General features: G+C 47.3%; 3 protein-coding genes and 1 long non-coding RNA gene across 10 annotated transcripts; 3 read left to right on the forward strand and 1 right to left on the reverse strand.

The window, feature by feature from the left end:
* Window positions 1-165: 165 nt before the first annotated feature.
* Window positions 166-4,222, forward strand: LOC117846836 (uncharacterized). 4 transcript variants are annotated; one of them, XR_011897924.1, is made up of 5 exons: window positions 172-408; window positions 469-518; window positions 912-1,358; window positions 3,242-3,342; window positions 3,813-4,222. It is a non-coding gene; the product is annotated as an uncharacterized lncRNA (long non-coding RNA). The 4 variants fall into 4 exon arrangements; XR_011897923.1 differs by having other exon boundaries at window positions 166-408; window positions 912-3,342; XR_011897922.1 differs by having other exon boundaries at window positions 173-408; window positions 3,242-4,222.
* A 2,712-nt stretch (window positions 4,223-6,934) lies between these two features.
* On the forward strand, window positions 6,935-8,073 carry LOC117850912 (uncharacterized). Its single transcript, XM_034732799.2, has one exon. It carries the CDS (start codon window positions 7,324-7,326, stop codon window positions 7,783-7,785), a length of 462 nt encoding a protein of 153 aa, XP_034588690.1. The 5' UTR covers window positions 6,935-7,323; the 3' UTR covers window positions 7,786-8,073.
* Window positions 8,074-10,720: 2,647 nt separating this feature from the next.
* Window positions 10,721-16,724, reverse strand: LOC117847296 (probable serine/threonine protein kinase IRE). Of its 4 annotated transcripts, XM_034728481.2 has the most exons (14): window positions 16,350-16,721; window positions 16,018-16,081; window positions 14,221-15,932; window positions 13,636-14,134; window positions 13,398-13,490; window positions 13,106-13,310; window positions 12,901-12,986; window positions 12,357-12,445; window positions 12,202-12,253; window positions 12,055-12,111; window positions 11,773-11,949; window positions 11,566-11,643; window positions 11,218-11,342; window positions 10,721-11,140 (listed from the first exon to the last, which is right to left on the reverse strand). In XM_034728481.2, the coding sequence occupies exons 2-13, from the start codon at window positions 16,021-16,023 to the stop codon at window positions 11,262-11,264; spliced, it is 3,135 nt and encodes a 1,044-aa protein (XP_034584372.1). In that variant the 5' UTR covers window positions 16,024-16,081; window positions 16,350-16,721; the 3' UTR covers window positions 10,721-11,140; window positions 11,218-11,261. The 4 variants fall into 4 exon arrangements, with proteins under 4 accessions (XP_034584372.1, XP_034584369.1, XP_034584371.1 ...); XM_034728478.2 differs by having other exon boundaries at window positions 14,221-16,081; XM_034728480.2 differs by having other exon boundaries at window positions 16,018-16,721.
* LOC117849385 (uncharacterized) lies at window positions 16,670-17,863 on the forward strand. Its single transcript, XM_072292907.1, has one exon. The coding sequence runs from the start codon at window positions 16,674-16,676 to the stop codon at window positions 17,481-17,483; it is 810 nt and encodes a 269-aa protein (XP_072149008.1). The 5' UTR covers window positions 16,670-16,673; the 3' UTR covers window positions 17,484-17,863.
* The last annotated feature ends 3,621 nt before the right edge of the window (window positions 17,864-21,484 follow it).

A 21,484-nucleotide genomic window follows, 5' to 3' on the forward strand; every position in this document is an offset into this window, starting at 1 on the left:
ACTAGTCAACGGAGTCCATGACTTCCTGCCTGGCCCAGCGAGATTTTTCGGCTGAGATGCGGGACCGTCCAAGTAAAAGCGGGCCAGCATTATGGAACTGGGCCGTTCGCTCGCTCGCTCGCTCGCTGTCCTTGCTGTGAGGCCCATTATATTGGGAGGCACATCAGAACTCTTTCGATGTCCTCTTTTTTTGTTACTCCTTTTTTCTTAATTTTTTTTTCTAGTTTACTTTCGATGCGCCGCCATCTCTAGAGCTCCACCCGCTGCATCCTCGTTCCCCTCGTCCCCGCTGCAGCGCTCGGCGTCATCTGATCCACGGACATGCCGGCAAGGTCCATCCGCCCTTTCCTGATCTCTCGTCAATCACGCGCTGGGGCTCCACCTCCTGCCTCCCATCCCTTTCCAATCGTGAGTGCCCCTACACTGTTTAATTTTATTTGATAGTGTTTAATTTGGCGGCGCTTGCAGCTTTACCCCTGGCCGTGATTGCTCCAAGTGCGCCGACGGGATTTGCACAGGTGAATGCTTGACATTGCTCTTGCTCTTGGTTCAGTTGGGAGGCTTGCAGATATGTTTTTTGGGCTGCATAATGTCTTTTTATCTCTTGTGTTGTCAGAAGATGAAATATGTATGAAATATCACCTGAGCATGGATTTACTTTGATTCAGTGTCTTTGCTCTGCATCCAAAGCATGTCCTGAACTCCTGATCATCACACTGCATAGCTCTTCTGCAATGCTTAAATATTTTAGTGTGAAAGATATCCCTTGGCGCTGTGTTTCGGAATAACAGCAAGCACTTGAACTGATATATCTACTCTTATATTGGCATCATACTACTCTTGTTTTGCTGTTATTAATTTTGAAAAGTCAGTTTAGTTTATAATGCATATTTGTGATCTCAATATGCCAGGAATGCTTGGCATAAGCTTGGTGCTATGCCTACACAAGAAGTTGTGCTGGAGTACATCGCATTTGTTCATGAGCTACTCCCTAACTGGGCTGAGAAATAAATTAGCAGGAGAGTGAGAGATTGCTGCAACCACTGAGCTCAAGGAGTGACCATCGATCTGCACTTTTTCTTTCCCCTTGTCATGCTAATGTAGTATTAAGATAAATATAGATATTTAGAGTACAAATGGCAGAGGTCCTAGCTACTTTGACTAGAGCTGGGAGGCTTTGAGTCTGATTGATAGCTCCACATGCTTTTGGCTTTTCAGAAGCGCAAGAGCACAAAGGCCTAAATTCTGAGTTGTGGCATGTGCCCTGCCCCCATGTATTTGTTGCCTGTGGTAGTGGTGTATTTTCCTCATCACATGGCATTTCCATTTGCTCTGGATTGGAACGGACCAGCAGAATGGTGAGGCTCTCCCTTGCCTGCATTATCATTTTATTTATCTTTGAAATCTTCAGATGGAGCCATTTCCCCTACCACTCCATGTCTCCATCATTTTAAAATGTTTCTTTTTGTAAATAATTGCATTGATTTCCCTGTCATATCAAAACCAAAGTAGATTTTTGGAAGTATATGCCTAATCAATAGTTATATACCAAAGTGATATACTGTTATTTTGGCAAGACACCTGATTGATGAAATAGTGATTCTATTGTGCAACAGACTATTTTGCATGCTTAGGAAGGCTAAAATTCACTGTAGATAAATGCTCAGGCTTTTATTCAGGGCATGTGTTAAAAATATAAAATCAGAGAGCCCTAAAATTGTTCATGTATTATACTGGAAAGGTGCCCAGGACTTTTTTGGGGAAGAGGAATGGCATGGTCTGAGGTGAAACACTTCATATTCCAGACTGCTTCACCAACTGAAATACTACTTCACTATATTCACGTACAGTTCACTAACTAAAATACTACTTCAGCATATGCACATGCTCTTCACCAACTGAAATACTTCTTCCGGACTGCTTCACTAACAAAACTGCTCATATAGAGCTATATAGCTTTAAGAAAACAATGCCCTGTGTTATATATTATTGTGCAAATATGAAACATAGCTTTGTTTTATATAGACCTGCATTTTGATTGTTTGATTTACATTACGGAATGTCGCCATAGTGCCTCATCATCTCAAAACACCATGTTTGTTTCATGCTCCTCTTGTTGGCGTAAAACCATAGCAGAGATATTATATGATGGCATGCATGTTCAAGGATCTTTGAGCATGTCATACTGTTGTGCGCTGTAGCATAGGTTGCAAATACGTTTGATATGGATGATAATTAAATATATGCAGATTGCTGTGGCTAAACTATCATGCTCTCCCAATGTAGGGGGTATTCAACATCCTTCACAGTTCTTAATATTATGGAGTTTTTCAGTTCAAGGTCGAGTAACTCTTGTAGTTCTTACACAGGGATCAATTTGGGTTTCTTGGATCGAGTCTTTAGTTCGATGTAGCTTATATATACAGACCTGATTTTTGTTTTTCTGATTTTGCTCTTATGGGGCATCAAGATGAGCAGCTTTGGCATGTGCAAACATCTGGATAGGAATATAGCAGTGAAAAAAGACAGGGCAAGGGAATGTGTACTGTGTTTTTTTTTGTTCTTTTTTAGTGGAATGACTATTGTTTTTTCAGTTCTGAATTGCTTATGGATTTGTAAAGAACTGAAACCTGGAAAGTTTCCTCTCAAATATCTGAATGTTTGAACCAGAATCCAAAAAATTCTGAATTAATTATCTCTTGGACAATGACAGAAAAAATTCTTATACTCTCTTGAGGGTTTTTTAATTTTGCTATACCAAAAGGCTATCCTATACTGAGCGTTCACGTCTAAATGCTTATATCTCAGATAGATCCTATTATGAAGTACCGATGATTTTTTGGTGAATTGTTGTCTTTTACACTCTGAACATGTGCTTCATAACTCTCTGATTATTTGGTTTTCAGTCAGCTGGGCAACATTGAGCATGCTGTATTTTTTATGTATCACACTCATGTGTGGTGCAATAGTAGACGTAATGATATCTTTCGAAATAGTATAGATATATTAGTTCAATTAGCCCCTGTTGATGTGTGCTTCCTCCACCTTCGCAAATGTTATTTACATGGGAAAAAATAGTTAGGTACTGCCGGCTTAGTACTTATGCTTACCAAGTAAAATTGTATAGCCACTGTTCAAGTGTGAGTTAGTTCAGGAAGCACCCATGGATGGAAATTATATTAGCCACTTAGTTCTGAAAAAGTGTTCTGAATAACCAGCAATTTGTTGGTTTTCTTTGCAGGAGTTAAGGCTTATAAACTGAGTTTTTGGTGCAAATCTGAAGCATAAAAAGAAGACCAGTTGGCCAAAAAAACTGTAGCCTAAAATTAATTAACTAATCAAGTAAGTTTTCTTTTGTACAAAGTTCATCTATTTGGAATGTCAATATGTTGATTATTTGATTAAATCGGTTCTTGTGGAACGCATAATGGTTATTTGGTCTCTTTTTGCTAAGTTAGTGCAAAGAATGGTGGCCTTGAATTGTTGAATAGTTAACCATAATGTGAGATTAGTTGCCTCATGACTTGTTATAGTTTTGCTGTTACATCTGTGTGGTTAGTTAAATTGTGAGAATCCACATAGAAATTGAGCTGGGGAAAAGTGCAATAGGCCATGATTTGAGCTTAGTTATATGCTACCTGTCATGTTGTTTGCTTCGCCTCGTAGGGAAGGATTGTTCTTGGGCCATACAATGTAGTCAAAACATGAAATTAGCTATTTAAGTTATAGTACATGTGCGATATTATGCCCAATTCTGATGTTGTTTTTAACCTTATACTCAAATGGCCATGTCCTTTTACTTGCCATTGCAGATGTGCTGTCTGAATATATTGGCTATTTTTTTCTAGAAAAAAAAACTATGTAAAGCTATTTTTGCAAGGGTTGTTGAGAATTAGGATTTAATGGTTTCCAACTACGGTGAAAAGCTCAAGTGCTGGTGACCTAATGTTTCTCTAAATATTTCTAAGCACTCCAATGTCTTGGTACCATGCCACAAGGCTCTCTTGTAATGGTCAATGATGCAAACCGTGATGACATTACACATGCTCAGGGAGGACTGAACATGCGGAAAATTATCCTCTGCATCTATTTTGGGATGCCAGCCGTTGTCTCACTGATTCACTGTATGGCACTTAAGAACTCAAGAAACCTTCCGATCATGTATTGTGGCATATGCTGCAGTGAGTTCCTATTCTATATATAAAGTTTATATGTTCTCATATGCAGGACAATTGTATGATCAGGTGTTTCCATTAAGCTTCATTGTGTACAAATTATGTGTGCATTAGGCGCTGTATGTTCTATTATGCATAATGAAGAAATTATATTTATGGCATTGTCTCAACTGTGTGTTTAGTGTTCATTGTTCATTCTTGTTTGGTAATGCCATTAAAATTAATACTCTTTGTAGCTCAAAACATTATGTTGCTAAGATCAGGTAGAACCTATTGTTCAAAACACCATGTTTTTCACGTTCGTAGTATTACATTGAAATCTTTTTTCTCTCTCGTGGCAAGCGCATGGACATAAATATAGATGTAATGCATATATGTTTACATTGCCTACTAATTTGATTGCTTGCCAATAAGATTAGAATGCCATTTATCTATAATTTGTATTGTCCGTAGCAACGTACAGGCACGAACTTAGTCTGAATAGGAAAAGATGACACAAACATTGCTGATCGTGATCGAGAGTTTCATAGCATGGAGCAAGGACTGAGCACTTAATAAACAACAAGACGTAAATTTCCATTTTAAGAAAAGTAACCGCAGATAGTTCTTGGGACTTGGTGGTGTCCTTGGTAATATAGCAACGACTTGATTGTTTTGTTCATCTTCTTATTACAGGCCTTGCTTATGAATATATTTTTTTGAAAGGCGCTTATGAATTTTGTAATGGGGCACCATACCGTCACTTTGATTCGTTTTATATACTGGCTCGAATTAATCTTAAGGTCAGTGTTCCTGTTCAATGACTAAAAATACATATGCATGCATATGTTTTTTTTTGATAAATTAATAAGGGTCTACGTTCTTCCAATACATTCCAAACACACGCACGTGTGTACGTGCATGTTGGGTGGTGTAAGGTCAGTCTCAATAGAGATGTCATGAGGGGTTTCATGCAGTATTTTTATGAGGAGAGAGAATAATAGAGTTTTATGATCATGGCACTCCTCCGGCACAGTTACCAAGATCATGAAACTGGATGAAACACCCACTGAGATCATTTTCATTTCAACCCATGACACATTTGATCATAACATTATTGAAGAATTAAATGCTGCAGTCTGTTTATGAAATTGTGCAATGAAACTTTATACTGAGAGTGACAATTTCATTTCATTGAAAAGCGGACATGGCAGTCTTGGTAATAGTGTGATAAAACTAAGCACTGAGATTGGTAAGGCTAGTCTCAATGCATAGTTTTATTGCATTGTTACCAAGTTTAGGAACTAGGTAATTGTGCCTGTTGAGTGTCACGGGGATGAAATTCCTCTCATATATGATGAAACTCTCCTTTTCTCTCCTCATAAAGACCTTGCCAAGTCAACAAAATTACTGATGTGGTATAAAATTTAATACCCATGAAACTTCTACCGAGATTGGCGTAAGTGTTGTGCGGCAAATTTTTTAAAAGAATGACTTTAATCAAACGCGTATATACGTCATTAATGCACCCTCTCGAGAAAACTTCAATCAATCGTGCATAAAAATAAAGGCAAGAATATTGACTACACCATTTCTTCCCCCTTGGTCTTCATTTCCTTTCAACATCCTTTTTATTTTCTAGATTAATCGTAAGAACAGAGACGAATGATGAGCCCTTCTCACTTGTCACAAGTCCACTTGTAGCCACGTTTTGAATGTGTGTGCGTGTCTTAGAGTTTTGAATGTGCCACGCCTCATTATCCTCACGTAAACAAATTTGTACAAAAAAAATTAAGAGCACCTTCATTGTTTACTTGAGATGCATTTGTTAGTGTTTAGTAGGATACTCATTGATACATTATCGTGAACAGCTAATTAGAGTGCAACGTAGCCAGTTTTTTTTTTTTTGCAACGACCGATAAACAGCATTATTAGTACACAGGTAATTGAGCACGATGTCCGCAAGCAAATAAAAGATGCCCAGCATAATAAAACGACATGGTCAGTTGTTGCACGGGAATAACATGGTCAACGCTATCCAAGGGCTTCACATTCTGTCTCACACCTCAAGAGAATACGTGTGCTAAACTGCTAATGATTCCAGAGAACTGGTGGGCTTGGTCCATGTGGACCGAAACCATGGACTAGAAGTTTGTGTGCCACCTTTCTTCGCCTGAACATTTTCTTTTTCTTTCGAGGATAGTAAGTTTGGAAGTTCAGAAATGGTTCATGTGCATTGCTCAAAACATAACTAAAATTGGATCAATAGATAGTTCGGCAGAAAATTATCGCAAATATATACATAAACCACGAGTTATTAAATGAGTCAGTATATCCACGTTATTCTAGGTTTTCCATAAAATAAGTCCTGCTAGTTCTTTTTAGATCTCATATAGAGCTTATTTACACAACAATGTATATGCCTCAAGTTTCAAAGGTACTTTATTAATCTTTTTGTGATACCTTTTTTCAGTAAATGATGGCTTTATATGTAAATCGCCATGCATATTCTTTTGCACATGTGGTTTTATACGTAAAAGAGGACAAATTCATATTTTATCCAAAATCATATTTTATATGTAAGTCATGTGTTTTTTACATAAATTCACATTTTATCCAAAGAAATAACTAATCCTTTTTATAATTCAACTAGGAGCATATTTACATGACAATACCTTTGAAAGCTACTTTGTCAATCTTTATGTCACACTTTTCCAGAAAATGATGCATGGCTTTTTTATATTCTCACATGTTACCATATACAATAAAAGAGAGTCGAAACAAACATTGTAGATAAGCTTCAAATACGTTGCGATATTCATCAACACATCAGATTGGATTACTTTTCTAGACTTGCCATGTGTAAATAAGGAGCACGCGGGTTAGACACAAAGTCACGAGGTTAAAGAGACACGTGTTCCGCAGTTTGTAAGCCCTGCTTTTGGCTCGTGGACCAGGTTCACACAGCTTTCCCCATGCGTTTTGTTTCTTCTAAAAACAGCCTTCCCTCCGTCACAGCCCTTATCGACTGTCTCAAACCCCTCCTCTCGAATGCTTTCCTCCATGGCCGACCTATATAAACTAACCAACAGGTCGGAGTAGCAGTAGCTTTCGTTGAAGCTTTGGTGGTGGCGTGGTGGAAGAGCAGAAAGGCGGCGGCTTGACGGCGATGGGGCGGAGCGGCAGCGGCGCGGGGAGCTGCCTGGGGTTGGCAGCGGTGGCCGCGGTGTCGACGAGCATCATCCTCATCTCCTACCACCTCCACCGCCGGCTGGTGGCCAACATGAAGGACAAGATCGTCGGCGAGGGAGGAGCAGACAAGGACCGGCGCCGGCGCCGCCCCCGCGGAACGAAGAAGGCCATGAAGAAGGTGCGGTTCGCGGACGACGTGGTGGAGCCGTCGTCGAACAACGAGGAGTACCGGCGACGGGTCTGGTCGTCGTCGTCGACGACGATCAGCGGCGGCGCCGTGGCCGCGGCCGGCGGCAGCGTGGACGAAGAGCTTCTCAGCCTCAGCCGCGGCCCGCCGCCGCGCACCGGCGACGCCCTCCTCGCGCTGCCGGCTCCTACCCACGCGATGCGGCGGCGCACCGTCCGGTTGCCGGAGCCCGACGCATGCCGGCAAGCGTGAGCCGCCGTCGCGTCTCGCCTGGCTGGTGGTAGCCTGGACGCCTAGAGCAAATTAAGAGACATGTGACATGTCGTCATGCCATGCTCAGAGATTTTCCGTTGTCAGCAAGCTTTCCTCCAGTGGGGGATGTAATAAAACGGTCATACCGATATCGCAATGTGCCTGCCATCTGGAATGCAGTTGCTTCTGGGGATCCTCAACTACGTATAGACACACATGTAGTGTGTAAGCCTGTAAGGCTATATGAACCGCCACCGCACACCGTCCAACATACAACACAAATACATATCAAGACATACACGACATATTAACTTTAACATGCGTATCCTCGGAGAGATTGATGCGTATCCTTCTGGCTCCACTCGAGCACTATTTTCTTTTATTCTCTTTTTTTAAAGGAAATTCTACTTAACTTTTATTAATCATGCAAAATGTGGTACACATGTGAACCAAGAAAAAAGATGAATAACGTGGCACACCACAGCTTTAGTATGCGTGTCCCTTGAGGGATTGATGGAACCTAGTAGGCTCCAAGTCACAAAGCCCAATGTGGCGCCACGCACAAGAGACAATGAATTTACTTTCGACGCAAGCCCCGAGGTGATGCAAGTGTGATCTTGCGTCGGCTGCGTGCACGCTGGCTCTTCTGAACACCCGAGAACTCTTTTCTCTCTCTTTTTAGAAAGTCAGGAGGGCGGACTTCTACCGTTCTACCTAATTTATACTGATCATCATGCAGAAATGTCGTACACATGTGAAAAAAAATGAAAAAAGGAGTGTCGAGAAGAAAAGAAAAGAAGAAAGAAAGAAGACTAAGGTCCTAATGAATTCTGGGATCAGTTCCGGTTCCAGTGCAGCAAAATGTCTCTTCTTTTCGGAGATCTTCGTCTATGTTTCTATTGCTCCAGAGTCAACGCAATAGGCAATTCTGCCCTGCAACCTCTACAGGAATGGTAGTTCCATCAAAAGCCTATCTGTTTCCTTGCAAGTCAGAAGTTCCATGCAATCGCTATCTCAGTTGTGTTTTTGAATTAGGGCTCCGTTTGGGGTGGTCATAGCACAATTCAAATCAGATTGAGGGACCATCGAAAGATTCAGTTGTGTCCAAAACCCGAGCACTCACTCGGCACTCTTCTGCGATCATGTTGATTTGCCGTCACGAGATCCGGTTTTAAAAGGTAAAATCAGTTATGTGCGTTAGGATCAAGTTTCGCACATGCAACGACTTCAGTAAATACCATAAACAGTACCAAAGCGTAAAGAGAGTATTAAATTTATTACATGACCGAAAGTCTTTAAATCGAATAGCAAAATGAGTCTTTATTATAGCAGCGGAACTCCAAAAGTGACGACGACTTCACGTACAGTTGACTAGTGGCAAGACCTCGGGTGCAAAAACAAGAAACTACAGGGGCTCTTAAGCAAAAGCGGCACGGCTGACCGGCGGTTGACCGGTACGCTTGACCGGTTGACTCCAGTCAGACCCAATCTGAGCTGTCTCAGCCAGACCGGACGACTGGCGACGCTAGGCGACGGCAGACGCCTGCGGGCGGCGACGCTCAGCGGCGGAGTTCGTCGGAGGTTGCTCGAACTTGAGCTTCCGGCCACCAAAAACTTCAGGAACCGGCTCGGGAGCGAGCTGGAAGCAACGTGAAGCAAGCTAGGGTGATCCTAGGGGTGGCTGAGGTTGCGGCGGCGATTGGCAACGGAAGCTAGCGAAGGGGCGGCTCCGGCGAGCTACAACCCCCAAGGAGGCCACGGAAACAATCAGGAGTAGCACATGGGGCTTCCTTACCACGATGCAAAGCTCTGGGTGGGGCTCACGGTGACGTGAAGGTGGCGGAGGCGCAGATCGACGACAGCGAGTGAGCGGCTAGGTTTAGCTAGCAGCAGCACTACAGGGCTTGGCGTGCGCTAGGGTTTTTAGCAAAAGGTGACCGCGGAGGGTTGGCTCGGGGTTTAAAAGGGGGCGATGAACCTCGACTTGCGTGCCATGAATCGAAGGCGCACCAAGGTGTGGCAAGGACTTGGGTCCAAGTCGGACGCAGCGCGAGGGGAGGATGGTGATGACAAGCAGGGTCCATCCGTCGGCGGCTCGGCGGTAGCGTACTCAGGTGGGGCGCCATCGACATCGCGCGCGGAGCAGCAGCTGGGCCGAGCTGCACTAGGCTGCCGACCTACCGCTGTGTTGGGCTTGCTGTTGCTGGCAGGCTGGCTACTGCCGGCGGGCTGGAAGAAGAAGGCTGGACGGACTAGAAGAAGAAGCCCAAGCTGCAAGAAGAAGAAAAGATGAAAAAGAGGAATTTTGCCCATTTTCAAAAGAGATTCAAGCAATGAATTCAAATCTGAAATTTGAACTCAGCAACAGAAATTAATGCACCGGCATAAATGCATCAATGCAAACCTATGATTCATTAATTAAATTTCAGAAAAGCATTTAAATGCCTAGGAAATCAAATAAACCTCAGAAAATCCTTAAGTCCTTAAACAAGTTCAAATAAATTCTGGAAAATTCTAATAAATTTTATTCAGTTGCAAAATTGGAAATTTAGGGTGTTACATTTTTCGTGGTTGTTTTCCTTTCCTTTCTAGTCCACAATTTTGACTGCTAATTTCTACTGCAATATATTTAGAAAATTGGAGGCGGCAAATCTACTGATTTGATTGATATTTGATCAAAATTTGAATAGTTTAACTAACTCGACGCAGAGTTAATTAGGATGGTCGAATGGTGTGGTTTCTCTGGTGTTCAGAGTTGATACGCATTTTGTTTGGCACGTACGTGTGGGAACTGCGAGAGAGACAGATTGACAGAGCACAAGTGCCAAAAGCAGGGGAGACTGGATTCTTGGGGTCTCAGGTCTCCTGATAGATTCTTCTTGCGATAAAAGTTTGGGTTGAGCTGGCTGGCTTCTGATTTCTGAAAAAGGAGAACTGAAGCTGCAACCTGATAGAACCTCTCAATTGCTATCACATGTCAGGTTACTTTTGTACATGAAGTTTTCACTTCAACACTGACTATCACAAGTTCTATCTAGTGTGGTATCTCTCTACAAATAAAAGGATATCAATCTACAACCATTTGCCAGAGATTGGAACAGTGAATGATACCATCCTATCTTCTTGGCCTCAGTGACTAGCACTGTGCTTCATCTCACCACTACTTCTTCTTGGTCATTCAGCATGCATTTGTATTTTCTTTCTTGAAACAAAGCATGCATTTCACCATGTAAATGTATGCTAGTCTGCTCACTAACTGGGCTGAGCAAGCTCCAGATGAAATGTGCAGGTTCATTGCTACACAACATCATCGATCGGAACCTTAGCGAAGAGGTACAGTACCTGACTAACAGAACTGAAGAGAGCATGTCTAGTGTTAGTTCTACTCAATGTTCAGTGGCTGACATCATTCAGCAATGGGACATTGCCTACCTTGTGGCTTCTGGGGGATATGCTGCTCTAGTGAATCCGTGCTCTCATGATTTCGAAGACTGTAAAGGGTCCTCATTGTGCTTTGTTATCAGATCGTAGTTCATTGACGCTAACTGTGAGATGTTCTGCAGGTCACAAAAAGGAAGGAAAAGAAAATTCAGTCATCAAGAAAAAGATCATGTAATGTTGGTTGTAAAATTCAGATAAAGCTGAAGAACTCATTAGCAACAAGGTCACACAAGGAAGAAAATTCAGTCATCAAGAAAAGATCATGTAATGTTGGTTATAAAATCCAGATAAAGCTGAAGAACTCATTCACAACAAGAAAATTTTCAGATAATTGGTTACCTTGAATGAGAAATTGCTGAAAGAATACTTCACCGACAATGGCGCGCCAAATTCTTCCATACTGCCACATTCATCACCCTGAGAATGTTCCACGAGGAAATCAAAGTAAATTCATGAGGCTGAGAGCTACAAAATGGCCTGGACATCTCAATCGAAAAGGGGGAAACTGATTAAAAGAGGGATCATCTTATGATCCGGCACACATACATCTTCCTCGTAGTCACAGCTGTGTGGGCTGCTGCAGCAGCTCATGCTGCTGGTCTCGCTCCTGTCGTCATACTCATTACAGGGAGCATTGACATGCTCGTCGGCGGTGCCCCAGGCGTGGCGGCAGGCGAAGTAGCTCGTGTCGTACTCATCATCTGTAGAAGGGATGAATGCAACCTACAAAGAAGATGAAGGTAAGAAATTAAGGGACTGATGGAGGCAGTTTCTTGAGCTTTCTGAATCTTCATGCAAGTAGTGACTGTCGTTTAGCATAGTAGTAACCTTTTGCCTGGCAAGCATGTCCCAGTTGATGTCTTTGAAGAACGGATGAGCCTTTACCTGCTCTAATAGCATATTTCAGTTAGTACCATATGCACAAGACTTGTCCTTTGCAAAAGTTACAGTAAGAAGAACAAGAAAAGGGTGTACCTCTCCAGCACCGGTGGCGCCTAATCTTTGTACTGGATTTTCCATAAGCAACCTAATATAGTGAGAATGAGTCAAAATGACATTTGCAGCCTGAAGACCTAATATGCGCATATGATTATTAATTTGTAAAACCTTGTATGTTGTTTTAGGCTTACTTGTCAATCAAATCATACGCTTCAAAACTCAGTTCCTCCGGTACATGAGGCCAAGGTATTTCTCGATTCATTATGTTGTCGAATATTATCTGCAGCCAACCGATATTGTTATTGGTTAATCAACATAATTGTTGACAGAAAAAACATAAGAGAAGCATTGTCTGTTCATGTAATTCAAGAAAAACCTGATGATCTGTGTTTGCCAAACAAAAACAACCCTTCCTCTTTTTTCTTTTCAGAAACTTATCAACTTTAGATCCACCATCTATGTGAACTAAATCTATTAGTTTATTATTAACTCCACAAATTGTGGACCCAACAAACAACTGGTACTTAGGAGTAGTATACTACAATTAAATTTAGGGAGGAAAGGAAGATTTGGTGCCAATACATCATATCAGTATTTGAAAAAATCTTGGGAAAATTATACGTGTATTTCTGAAACTACTCTACTCACACAGTCATAAACAGACTTCCAAATTCAAATTCACTCCACAGTGAGTGTAACAGAAACAGGAAATTTCCGACAGATGATGCATACTACCTGAGGGTGCTCGGCATTGAAAGGCGGAATCCCAACAAGCAGCTCAAAGAGGATGATACCAACTGACCACCAATCTGCAGTCGGACCTGCATTTGGGGAGAAAAAAGAACAAACAGACCATGTCACTGAATTTTACTTCACATTTCCCTCTATGAAGCAGAAGCACTGAAGCTACGAGTAGAAGATTCAGCAGACGATGACGAACCGTGGGCCATGCCCAGCAGGATCTCCGGCGCCAGGTAGTCCGGCGTGCCCACGGCTGTCTGCCTCTGCCGCTGCTGCCTCTGCTGCGCGCGCTGCTCCGCGTCCGCCGGCTGATGGTCGCCGACGAGGACGCTGCTCACGTCTGGTCCTGACAGGTCGTCCGTGCTGTTGATCAGGCCAACTTTTGATAGCCCGAAATCGGTCAGCTGCATATCATCCAAACCAACAGTTTGAATCTGCACATTATTCATTCGTTGGCTGATAATGAGAGAACACCCTCAAAAAGCAATTACCTTTATGTGGCCATCACGACCGATCAACAGGTTGTCAGGCTTCAGGTCACGGTGGATCACATTCATGGAATGCAGGTACTCCAATGCAAGAACCTATTCGGACATTCAGTGTTGTTTCAGAAACGAAGCCATCGATCATCGATGTAAATTTTCAGACATTGCAGCAAAACGACATCAGGATCAACAACAGGATAAAAAAGTTAAATGCCATTGGTGGTGGCATCAAACAAACTCATACAAGCTCGGCGATGTACGTCCTGGCCATGTCCTCGTCGAGGCATCCGAGGTTCCTGAGGAGGGAGTAGAGGTCCCCGCCATTGAGGTACTCCATGACGAGGTACAGGTTCTCCCTGCAGGTGAAGGAGTAGAAGAACCTGACGACGAAGGGGTTCCTCGCGGAGATGAGGATGTCGCGCTCGGCAAGGATGCTCTCCACGGCGTTCTTCCGGATCATGTCCGCCTTCTTGAGCACCTTGATGGCAAAGAGGTCGCCGGTGACGCGCTTCCTGGCCAGGAAGACGCGGCCGAAGGCGCCGCGGCTGATGGGCTTGATGATCTCGAAGTCCTCGATCGACGTCCGGTCCTTGAACTTGGTGGCGGCGGCGTTCCCGTTCAGCGCCTGGCTCGTCCTCGAGCTCACGCTGCTGTTCTCCGTCGGCCCCTCCTCGTCGATCGCGTGCAGCTGCTCGCCGGCGTTCATGTCGTCGATCTGCCCGCACAGCTGCATGAACTTCTCCCTGCAAAACATTCATGGGAGGATCTCGATTTTCCTTCTGAATTCATGGAATGATGGTACTCCAATGGAGGAAAGCTAGGTTGTTACTGCAAGAGCTTGGCGATCCTCCGGCCGAACGTCTCGACGACGAGGGCGTCCACCTTGCGGGTGTCGATGACGGCGTTGAGGTCCTCGAGGAAGGAGCTGAGGTCCTCGAGGGAGTTGTAGTCGGAGCTCTTGATGCACTCGATGCTGCGGGCAATGGCGAGGAGGCTCTCGATCTGCTGGAAGTTCTCGCCGACGCCGGCGTGGAAGTGCCGGGCCAGCTGCGACTCGGCGTGGCTCGTGCGTGGCGTCAGCAGCGGCGAGTGCGGCAGGCTCCCCGGCGTCGGCGCCGGCGCCGGCGACAACGCGCCCTCCGAGAAGAGCTCGGCGGACGGCACGGCCAGCAGGTGGGACAGCGCGTCGTGGTCGGGGTTGGAGGACTCGGACGACGACGTGCTCGCTCGGCCGCCGCCGCCGGTGAAGCAGGCGAGCACGCGGCCGATCACGTCGGCGATCCTTAGCAGGCGCTGGTCGGCGGTGTGGCCCTTGGCGTCGCAGCGGTCGGCGAGCGTGCACACCACGAGGTGGCCCTCGGCGCACGCCATGGGGATCTCGAAGTCGCAGATGCGGCAGATCATCCGCGGCTTGCCGTCGACGATGATCTGCTGCGCCGCCGGGAACTGGGACGGGACCTCCAGGCTCACCGCCGCCGCACCACCGCCGCCGGCCAGGCACGACAGCCCGTCGGGGTGGATGCTCGCCGCGTCCACGCGCTCCACGATCTCGTCCACGCTCGGCTTGCCCTGCGGCCGGGTGATGACCGGCTTCTTCTTCTCGTCGGCGGAAGGAGCGGCGTCGTCGCCGCCGCCTGCGCCGGCACTCCTGTTCTTCTCGGCGGGGGAAGGGAGCTTCTTCCACGACGCCATCTTTCCGGAGGGGGATTGCTCAGCAGCGCCGGCGGCTCCGTCCCCGGACGAGAAGATCCTCGCCGGGGAGAAGTCGACGGTGAGGTTCTTGTGCTCGAGCATCCGCCTCCGGATGAGCCGCTCCTTGAGCTCGGTGAGGCTGGACGTGCTGTTCCGGCCGAGGTCCCCGCCATCGGCGCGGGACGGGAAGAGCCCCAGGTCGCTGAGCTGATGCAGGCCGAGCACGTGCTGCCTGCAGCTGCCATCGTCGCCGGCGTAGCGGCAGCCGGCGGCGGCGGCCTCCTTCCGGAACTGCAGCAGCCGGGTGCAGCGCGTGAGGATGAAGAGGATCCGCGTGTGGTCCTGCTTGGGGAACCCGGCGGGGAGCTCCTGGCGGCGGTCGTCGAGGCCCTGCACGATGCCCTCGCAGCGGGTCCAGAACTCCTCGGGGCTCATCTCGGCGCACCGCTGCGCCGCCACGAGGAGGTCCTCGAGCGCGAGGCGGCGGTCCTCCGGCAGGTCGCCGCGCTCCAGCACGCCGACGAGGTCCCCGGCGAAGACGCCCAGCTCGCTGTCCACCTCCTGCTTGAGGCGGATGAACTTGGTGCGGATGGCGCCGATGAACTCCTCGGGGGCGGTGCCAGTGCCGCCGCCGCCGCCGAGCCCGCCGCCGCGCACCATCTTGCGCATCGCCGGGACGCCGGCGCCGGCGCTGAGCTCGTGCGAGAAGCTCTTCACGTCGGGCGCGCGCTTCCGGCGACCGCTCGTGGCGCGCAGGATCGCGCGGAACCGCGGCGAGTCCATCTCCCGCGCCCCGCCGGCATCCACCATCGCCGGCCGCCCGCGCGCGCCGCCGACGCCGTCGTCCTTCTGCGGGCCAGACATAGCGCATCGATCAACGTCAATCCATCACGTATGTGGCCGCCACGTCCGATCGATCCCCCGAATTATTTACCTCCATGATCGCAACGTGCGCGCAGGTCAACAAATCCCTCCCCAGCCAGCATCTTTTTTACATGCTTCAAACAAATCCATAAAATCCGATCAAATTTGTAAATCCATTCATATATCAGGTAGAAGAAGAGCAAATCCAAAATTCATGGAGCAAAGGAGAGGGACCGGAGAACTTATAAACAAGACATGTAAATTGTTATTTCGGGACTGGAGAATTTATAAACAAGATGCACAAAATACTATTCGGAGATGAGAGGTTGCTCTATCGACTACTTTCTCCTGCATCACAATCCTTTGTATCCAAACAGAGCTTACAAATAGCACGTGACATACCTGATGAAGAAGTCGCCGTCGATCGAAACACGGTGCTCTGCTAACCTCTATGTAACTAGGGTTAGGAAGAAGTAATGGAGATTGATGCTAAGCTTTTCATGCAAAGAAAATGACACAGGAGCTAATTTTAACATCAGGTGCCTAGTGTTGTCAAGGCAGGAACTAAAAAGAAGGGGTGGCCCCACATGTCAGCTCCCCCTCCCCACTAGAGACGGGCGCCCCTTCGGCCTAACGGGTTCCCAGCCGCGAAACCCGGATGGATCTTGTGGGCCCCACCAAAACGGGACCCGGAACCCGCTTATATACGCCCCGACCGCCACGCGCATGCCGCAACCGCCTCTCCGCCGTCTCTCGCCGCCCTGCGTGGATGCGACTCCCCTCCCCGGCGGCCGTCCGTTCCCCCTCCCCCGCACGAATCTAGAGGCCAGCGATGGCGCCGCGCCGCGGTCTCTGACGGCGGCGTCGGCGGCGGCGGCGGCGGTGACCACGACGACGACGACGATGGAGACGGGCAGCAGAGCGCGATCGCCGCAGACGATGTCGGAGCCCAGGGCGCACGACGGCCAGCAGCAGCAGCGGCGCCTGCACCGGCGGTGCGCGTCGGCGTCGGCGGCGTCGGCGGGGGTGCCGTCGTCGTCGCCCGCCGCGGCGCGGGAGGAGGAGCGGCGGCTGCGTCGGTCCCCGCCCGTGGAGGCGCGTCGGGAGCGGGAGCGGCGGCGCGCGCGGGAGCAGCCCCGGTGCGGGGAGGTTGCGGGCGGGACGGCGGCCGAGTGCGCCGCCGTGTGCTGCTGCTTCCCCTGCGCCGTCGTCGAGCTCGTCGTCCTCGCCGCGGTGCGCGTGCCCGCCGCGCTCTGCCGCCGCGCCCTCCGCGCCCGGAGGCGGCGTCGCCGCGCGGCCCGCGCCGCGCAGGCCAAGAAGAAGGAGCTGGAGGACCTCGTCGCCTCGGACGCCGCCCCCAAGGCGATCGCCGCGGCGGCCAAGGACAGGAACGGGGACGCCATGGACTTCTGCTACTGGCCGCCGGCGGGGCTGCCCAAGCACGACGACCTCGCCGACGCCGAGGAGGAGGTCTGGGCCAGCTTCCAGGGCGCCGGTTTCTGGCGGAGCCCGTCGCAGCGCGAGGAAAGGAGGTGATCGCCGCCGCCACCGTCTCTCCCTGCAGCCTATCTATCGTCCGGTTTCTTGCATTCGATCCGTCACCATCACCAACCCGACCAAATTTCCCCATAGGAAAAAGATGAACTCCTGCGATTAATCGACTGCTGCAGATTATTGCAGCAACAACGACCGCTGTTATTACCAGATTTATTGCTCGTGTTTTCTTTTTTCCAAATTTTTGTTCAATGGGAGGAGAAAGAAACCGTGCATGCTTAGAGAAAGGAGGAGGAGGACACAGAATTTCTGCTTCATCTTGATCTGTGCTTGCTGCGTGCTCGTCTTTCTGATTTCAGGGCTGAACGATTATTGGAAAAAATTTCTGACGTTTAGTGTGTACATATGTACAATATATATTACACACGATCCATCAGCACAAACAAAAACAAAACTGTAAAAAGGATAGACAGGATGAGTGACAACACGATGAGGAAATTTCTGTTTCTTCGATTCAGACATCCAGAGTGACAACAAAAAGAGGAAATTTCTGGTACTTTGATTCATTTGATTTGATTCAGACATTCAGTTCATCCTGGTTGAGGTTACGGATATATGCTACATACAAAGTCAGTCATGAATGCATTCATCCATGGCTGATTGCCAACTGCACATGTGTTGTGGGTTAAAATTGTTGGGAACTGGAGAGATCATTGTGGATTTTTTGGCGCAGGCAGCAGTATACAGGTTTGAAACAAAGATTGCCGATCCAAATTCACCCTGATTGAATTCATGCTTGTCGATCCAAAATTCAACCGGTTGCGTTAAAAATAAGATCTTCCAAGAATTAGTACCCGCCATGCATGCATCATCGACTGCGACGTCCCACACTTGCAGTGGCCCCATGGCATGCGTTGACCTAGCCTCTGGACGTGCGGCTGCGCAAGAACGAACCTGTGAATTTGAATGCCAAGTATATACACGCAGGAATTAAACGTGTGCGGATCTGATCCTTTGGAGAATACGAAATCTGTGGTCAACTCAAAGAGGCGTACGTTTGGTTATTGCACAAACCTACCACGGCTAGAGATGTTTTATATATGGAAGCGACTTAAATCGATCGCCAACAACCACCAATTCGATCGGTTGGGTAAAAAATGGCCAAATGCAAAAGGTTAATCTTTGTTAGAGCTCAATTTGGCTGTCTGAAACCAGTGGCGGATGCGGCCCGTGAGCTTAGTAGGGGTTTCCTCTCCTTCATCTTCATTCCCTCCCTTCTGTTCTTCCTTCTTTCTAAAATTATGAAGGGGCTTAAGGGGGCTCCATTATTCGAGCGGCAGTAGGCGCTGGATCCGCCCTGTCTGAAACGTCGGTTGATATTGATAGTATCGATACAACCTGACGAAGATGGATACAAAGTAGGATCGGGCCACTTCCCTCTAAAAAAAAACGGATCGGGTCACTTTGTCGTGTTGGGCTTGATGATGCTCTGTATCAAGGTGCAGTTGATGAGTAGTAGTACGTTTCCTGAAGCCAATTTTGGGCCGATGATGGGCTAAAATAGCAAGCTGGCCCGTTTCTGAGGCGGGTCGGCCGGCCCCTCCTGGTGGAGAAAAAGGAGTGCGCGCGCCTTGTCGTTAGGCCCCGTTGTGTGTGGTTCCGTGAACTTGGGCCCTAGGGTTGTTCGGGCCACACCTTTTTTTTTATTACATTCAAACCTCTTTTTTTATGATGAACAATTACACGTACAGGAGAGGCCATTTTGCACTGATCTGATTTTCATGTCAGTGCAGCCAGCAGAGCCCAGAGCCGCCGCGCACACACTGACAAGACGCTCTGCCATGGTCTGAGCGCGCCGGCCGGCCGCGTCATCTCATCATGCGTGCCGCCGGCCTTCTTCACGCGCGACAGACGTGGCTGCTGCAGCAGCATGCGTCCGGCCACCGGCCTGCATGCACGTACTACGTCCGTGGCCGTCACCTCCGGCCATCATGCATGCCCATCGATCGATCGATCGCGTCTCGACCGACTTTTTTATTTTTTTAGCCCTTTTTTGAAAGATTCTCACAAATAGGTCCCTGGCAGAACCAATTCCAAAAATAGACCCTTAGCTTGGCGCCATCCACGCTTGGCGCCATCCACGCTGGCGCCAAGCTATAACGTCTCGGCGCCAGCCATCCTGGCGCCAAGGTCTATACATAGCTGCTGACGCGGAATCCGACGTGGTGGGGGCTTGACGCCATGGATCTTGGCGCCAAGCTTGGCGCCGTAGATCTTGGCGCCGAGCTATCTACCCCGTACCTCCGCGCGTTTCGAACTGAACAAGTATAATTATTCCGAGAAGTTTGCAACAAACTAAGTTGTGGTTCAATTGGTTAAGAGGTGGGCTTCTTATCCTGGAGACCTGAGTTCGAATCCTACTATTGTACTTTTTTTTCTCTGTTTTATTTTTTTCTCTGTTGTACACGTTTCGCATGGCGGTCAAAAGCTAAAAAAGCCCCATTTTATCTCGTCTCTCAAAAAAAAAAATGTGGAAGGATGCTGGCGCCGAGCTTGACCCCAGTGTTGAACTGGTGCATGTTTACCTGTAGAACAGAGAAAAAAATAAAATGTAGAAAAAATGGTGCAATAGTGGGATTTGAACTCTAGTCTCCAAGATAAGAAGCCCTCCTCCTAACCAGTTGAACCACAGCTTGGTTTGTTGCATACTTCTCGGAATAATTATACTTATTTAGTTCGAAATGCGTGGAAGGGCGGTGTAGATAGCTCGGCGCCAAGACCTACGGCGCCAAGCTTGGCGCCAAGATCCATGGCGCCAAGCCCCCGCCACGTCGGATTCCGCGTCAGCAGCTATGTATAGACCTTGGCGTCAGGATGGCTGGCGCCAAGACGTTATAGCTTGGCGCCAGCGTGGATGGCGCCAAGCTAAGGGTCCATTTTTGGAATTGGTTCTGCCAGGGGCCTATTTGTGAGAATCTTTCGCAAAAAGGGCTAAAAAACAAAAAAGTCGGGCGTCTCGATCGCACGAAGCGTCACGTCGCTCATCATTCTTCGGATTCGACGTAAAGCTTTCCAACACTCTGCAGCGCGGCAGGCCGTATTGTTAGTTTTAGTTCTGGGGTGTAGCTAGCTACTCTCTTAATACATTACATAGTAGTATTCTCCTCGTTTCAAATTATAAATCTTACCTTTGTTCAAGGTTAAATTTTTTTAGTCTCCATCAAATTTATAGGAAAATACACAACATCAAACTAGTACGCCTTTTTTTATTATGCATTTGTTTGATATTATGGATGTTACTCTATTTTTCTAAAAGTTTAATTAAAGTTATATTTTTTAGATAATGAAAAAAGCATCTGGCTTCACCCTCTTCTATAGAAGAGGAACCAGACCTTAATTATTACGAGTAATAGCACAAAAGCTATACTCGCACGATCAAGTCTGCAAATAAAAAAAAATTAAACACCAATCCATAAACCTTGCATCCATTTCATGTGAAACGCAAGGCAGTCAGAGGCGGAGCTAGGTGGTTTCATCGGGGTCAGCCGACCCCTATAAAATCTTGCTAATACAATGGAAAATACTGTTCATCATTAGTAATAATCCCATTGCTGCAATAGAGATGACCCTGAAGGCAGTCATCATCTCCATGCGCGGCATGCCATCGATTAGAGCCTCCTGATCTCTTATAATTAAAGTTAAATCCGTTTCACTTTGGATAAAAATTGAAACAACTTGTAGCTTGGGATGGATGAGTGAGTACATGGTAGTAAAATCCTATTAGTAACATGCCGTACAAACCAAGTCCATGCATTGCAACGTTCTTGAATGCATGCACGTGATATCACTAGTACCGAGTTACCGACGACCCATCTCTCCTGCATGCTCCGAATTCGACAACTATACCGGTGCAAATTCACTGCGCTGGCTACCTATCTCCTGCAGCTGCTGCATGCAAGTCTGCGTTCTGCAACAGCCCGGGCATTTTAATTCGAGACCTGCTCGCAGCCTCTGAGACATGGCATCTTCTTCAGAATTCCGGC

The sequence above is a fragment of the Setaria viridis genome, chromosome 3, assembly GCF_005286985.2.
Source record: "Setaria viridis chromosome 3, Setaria_viridis_v4.0, whole genome shotgun sequence".
In the NCBI taxonomy this organism is placed as follows: Eukaryota; Viridiplantae; Streptophyta; class Magnoliopsida; order Poales; family Poaceae; genus Setaria; species Setaria viridis.